Source organism: Palaemon carinicauda, chromosome 23 (assembly GCF_036898095.1).
Source record: "Palaemon carinicauda isolate YSFRI2023 chromosome 23, ASM3689809v2, whole genome shotgun sequence".
In the NCBI taxonomy this organism is placed as follows: domain Eukaryota; kingdom Metazoa; phylum Arthropoda; class Malacostraca; order Decapoda; family Palaemonidae; genus Palaemon; species Palaemon carinicauda.
The window spans coordinates 48,476,246-48,481,245 of record NC_090747.1 but is presented as its reverse complement, the minus strand read 5'-3'; the positions used below and the strand labels follow the sequence as shown (position 1 = coordinate 48,481,245).

Below are 5,000 nucleotides of genomic sequence, written 5' to 3'. Positions count from 1 at the left end.
TTACAAATACAGCCTTCTGAACTAGAATTTTTACACTGATTTTACATAAAAACCAATAACTGTAGAAACAAGGCTGATAAATATCAAATAAAAAATTACGTTAATCCATAATATCTTCCTCTCCCCCCAAAAAAGGGAAAAATTATATATATATATATATATATATATATATATATATATATATATATATATATATATATATATATATATATATATATATATATATATATATGTGTGTGTGTGTGTCCCTGTAAAGTATGAACCATTATTAATAAATAATAAACCTAACACCAAACAGGAAATAACCCTAAAAAGATACAAACCAAGAACTTTATATAGCTTACCATTATTTTAAAGAGCTAATATTACCGTACTTTGTAAAAAATCTCCAACTTTTTGGAAACAGACCTACCTATACCTAAATAAACTGACCAGTACGCCCACAAACATACGCCTTAACCTACCATACACTGGGATCATAGCACAAAAAGTCATATATATAATTATACAATCAAAGGTCTTAGTATATCGGAACAAATCATAAATTAATTTAGGGGAACCTTGAAAAAACACTAGAGTGTATACCACTCAAAGAAAAACTCCTAAACTTTATCTACAAAGCTATATTTTAAACAGAACTACATCCTAACAAAATTTTTTTCATACAACCTTAAATGGAGAAACGAGCAAGGCGGCATATGAGAAGGATCAAGCTGGTACACTAAATTCTAGAAAGGGTATCAGGAATTTTGTTGTCAGTCCCTTCAACATGTTTTAAAACCAAATTGAATTCCTGCAGAAAAAGGACCAAGCGCAAAATCCTCTTGATGAAAACCAGAGGATTGTGATCCGTCCATATCTCAACCGGGAAAGAAAAATTTGTCACATACGGCTTGAAATAGCTAAGAGCTCGGACCAAAGAAAGAACTTCCTTTTCTATATTGGAGAAATGTTTTTCAGCCGCCAGAAGCATTTTACTATAGTAAGACACAGGATGAACACCGTCCTCCTTTCTCTGAAAAAGGACACCTCCAATGCCAACGTCACTGGCATCTACTGCTATAATAAAAGGCTTCTGAAAATCTGGGGAAGTCGAAATGAGTTAGTAAGTAATACTGATTTAAGTTTATTAAAAGATTCCTCACACTGATCCAACCACCAGAACTTTTTACCTATTTCTAAAAAACTAGTAAGAAGCTGAGCAAGATCAGGGTAATTACGCACAAATCTGCAGTAATAACCCGTCATGCCTAGCACTCTTCTTACCTCTCTAACATTACCAGGCTTTTTCAAATTTATGATGGCCTCGAAATTAGCTTGTCTCGGAGCCAGCTGACCTAAACCAACCTCATGACCCAGATAACAAACCTTGGCCTGACCTAATTCGCACTTAGCCAAATTAACAACTAACCCTGCAGCCCTAAGGGCTTTAAAAACCTTGCGTAACCTCAGCATGATGGTATCCCAGTCATTACTCTATGCTATCAATTCATCAATATAAATTTCCACTCTTTTCAAACCACTAATTACCCTATTCATGAGCCTTTGAAAATTACATGAGGCATTTTTCCTTTCAAAATGCATAACCTTACACTTGTATAGGCCAAACAAAGTGACAAAGGCCGATATTTCACGAGCTCATTCCGACAAAAGTACCTGCCAATAACCCTTTAAAAGATCCAACTTAGAAATAATTTTAGCAAAACCAATCCGATCCAGACAATCATCAATACGCGGGAGAGGAAAAGAATAATTTTTCGTATGGCGTTCACTTTATGGTATTCCACACACATGCGAAACATACCGTTTGCTTGCTTTGCTAGTAAAATAGGAGAACTCCAGGGATTCACTGATGGTTGAATAAGGTTATGTTTCATCATAGACTATCTCTTTACTGACCAAATCCCACTTTACGAGGGTTCAACCGGTTAGGACTCTGCTTCACAAGGGAAGCATCACCTACATCGTCATGACTTAAAATATTTGTCCTACCTGGAGCATCCTGAAAAAAAGATCTGAATAGGAATAAATCAAATTAAGTAAATCTTCCCGTTTGTTAACATCTAAATGTTCTAACCTACTTTTTAACATCTACAAATTTTCCTTATTTTCACTCAATGCATCCGAAGGATACTGACACCTTAATTCGTCTGAGTCCTCGGGAGACACATCTAATACCACAAAAACAGACTTGGACACTATTGCTAATGGATCCCCTTGCTTACCAATATAAGTTTCCGATGATTAACATGAAATATTTCACATTTACGGCTTGAACCGGGAGGTTCAATTTCGTAGTTAACCTCTGACAGTTTCCTCAAAACTTTCCAAGGGCCCTTATATCTTGGTTCGAAAAAAACTATCTAGGTCCGTACTCAGCACAAAAACCAACTCCTCAGGTTCAAATGGCCATACACTTACCTTTTTGTCAAAGTTGTTCTTCATTACTGACTAGGACCGTTCCAAATTTTCCCTGGCAAACTTCCAGGCACTAACCATTCTTCCCTTCAATTCATCCACGAACCCTTTCACATTTATTTCATCCTTTGTGGTGTACTTGAGAATTTAAAAAAAAAAAAAATCCAATGGTCTACGAACCTTGTGCCCAAATACCAACTAGAAAGGAACTACACCAGTGGAAGAGTAAGGGTGATTCCTGATAGCAAAGAGGGCAAAAAGGAGGGCTTTGTCCCAGTCACTATCAGGATCATAACAATGTTTCTTCAGGACAAGCTTGAGGGTCTGGTGGAACATTTTCACCACCCCTTGACTCTCAGGGTTATAAGCTACGCTGGTAAGGTTCTTAATGGCCAGTTCAGCACAGTTACCCCTAAATAACTTACTTGTAAAATTCGTCCCACAGTCGGTCTGAATTACATGAGGGAGACCATACCTGGAAATGAAATCCATTAATTTTTCAAAGACAACTTTGGAACTAATACACCTCATAGGTATAGCATCAGGGAAGCGAGAGGCTCTATCCATGGTCGTTAGTAAATAGACGTAAGCTTTTTTTAGTGTTGGGTAAGGGACCTACCACATCAATTAATAACTCAGATAAAGGATCAGCTATAGCAGGTATGGGATGCAACAGGCCTTTAGGGATTCCCTGAATTGGTTTAATCATAACCTGACCAGTCTCACACGCTCTGGTAAACTACTTCACACTCAATCTAATTCCAAGCCACCAAAAATACCTTGCCAGACTATGAAAAGTTTTTAACATACCCAAATGACCTAAAAAAAAAATAGTATGAGCTAACTCCAGAACAGAATTTCTAAATTGAGAAGGTACTGCAATCTGTTCCACCTAACCAGTTTTATTCAAATTATCAGATGTGGGACGACTAAACCTATATAGTAAGCCCTTTACAACTCCAAACCTAGGTTTAGTAAGATCTCCAACATCACCCAATTCAAAATTAAATTCATCCTTTTGAGCTTTAGTAAAAGCAGCTCCAACCCAATCAAGTTTCATATTAACTGCATCATTACAACTACTCTCTACTGGCCCGGGCCTTAAAACATCTAACTCTATACTACTTAACATTAAGTCATCATCGCAATCTACATCAAGTAAATTAGCCACTTTTGCTGCGGACCACGTCATAACAGCCATGGGACTAGCATTTACTGATAATATAGGGAACAACTGCGGTCCTTCACTATCCAGCATATCATTTCCCAGGATACCATCTATACCCGGAATAGGTAGCCTATCCACCACAGCCAATTCAGTGACACGATCATATCCTGGAAAAGACATGCGGACATTAACCAGAGGAGCACACACAACTGAATCAGGAAAACCTCCCAACAATACAAAATTCCCAGTATATTTCTCAAAATCATTTAGAGATCTCTTCAGGACTAATGACCTGTCAGAACCAGTGTCCCTAAAAAACTTCACCTGAATAACATGAGAGTCAAAAATCAATTTTCCAAGCCACATATATTTGTCGTACTTGAGTCATGATCGGGGATTAGAAACATTAGGCTTACTATTATTTACTGATCTACTATCTACTACAGGTCTGTGTACAGGACTATGGCTACTAACTTCTGACTTATCACTAACCAAGACTACAGGACTGATTATTTCGTTCTAAGTACATCCTACGATCATTACACTGGTTTTGGAAATGCCCGGGCTTGTTGCACCAATAACAACTTCCTTTATGGCCAGAGCTTCTATTTTCATTGTACCTGTTATTTCTCCAACCTGGGAAGTCTTTATTAGCAAAAATTTTGGAACAGGAGGACCTCCTTAGACTCTACCCACATCCCTATCAACTGAAAAAGATTTAAAACTAATGTTATCCTTCTTGGGGATATGGGGAGTCGACGAGGAGGTTTCCTGTCTCCTGCCACTATTAGGGGAGCAAGATGTTTGATTATTTAAAGATTTATAACTAAAACTACCGCTACCTGATCGATGAGTCAATACAAACTCATCTGCTAACTGAGTGGCACTACTCAATTTCACACTTTTTTACCTCCTCCAGGTGAATTCTCAACTCCCTGCTACAGGCCACCTTAAAATCCTCAAGGATCAACAGTTCATGTAACGCAGCGAAAGTACCAGTCTGACGACTTTTCAGCCAGTCGTCGAACTGTTCCTCCTTGATGCGGGAAACTCCACGAAAGACTGCACGGGGTGTTTCGTATAGTTTCGAACCCAGAGGCAGTAGGCCTCAAGGACCAAGTCATAAGATTTTAAAATCAAGGATTTACCATCCAAAAATCCCGAGCTACTCTCTCCTCCAAGTCATTATACACCCGCATTGCCTTGTCCACTAACTTCCACTGAATTAACATGGTCCACTTTCCTGCCGGTCAAGACAATCAGGAGGCCACACGCGCAAATGCCTTGGAGAACTCAGGGACATCCTTTCGCCAAATAACGGAACCAACGTTAGTGCAGCACCTATATTAAACTTATCATGGTAGTCTTTTTTAGGGGAACTCATAAAATTGGCACCATGCAACCTAGCTATCTC

The 5,000-nt window shown here is 38.3% G+C and overlaps 1 protein-coding gene across 1 annotated transcript; it reads right to left on the bottom strand.

Annotated features, from left to right (window-relative positions):
• Positions 1-2,616: 2,616 nt before the first annotated feature.
• LOC137617569 (igE-binding protein-like) lies at positions 2,617-2,985 on the bottom strand. The gene has a single exon (XM_068347578.1). The coding sequence runs from the start codon at positions 2,983-2,985 to the stop codon at positions 2,617-2,619; it is 369 nt and encodes a 122-aa protein (XP_068203679.1).
• Positions 2,986-5,000: the final 2,015 nt, after the last annotated feature.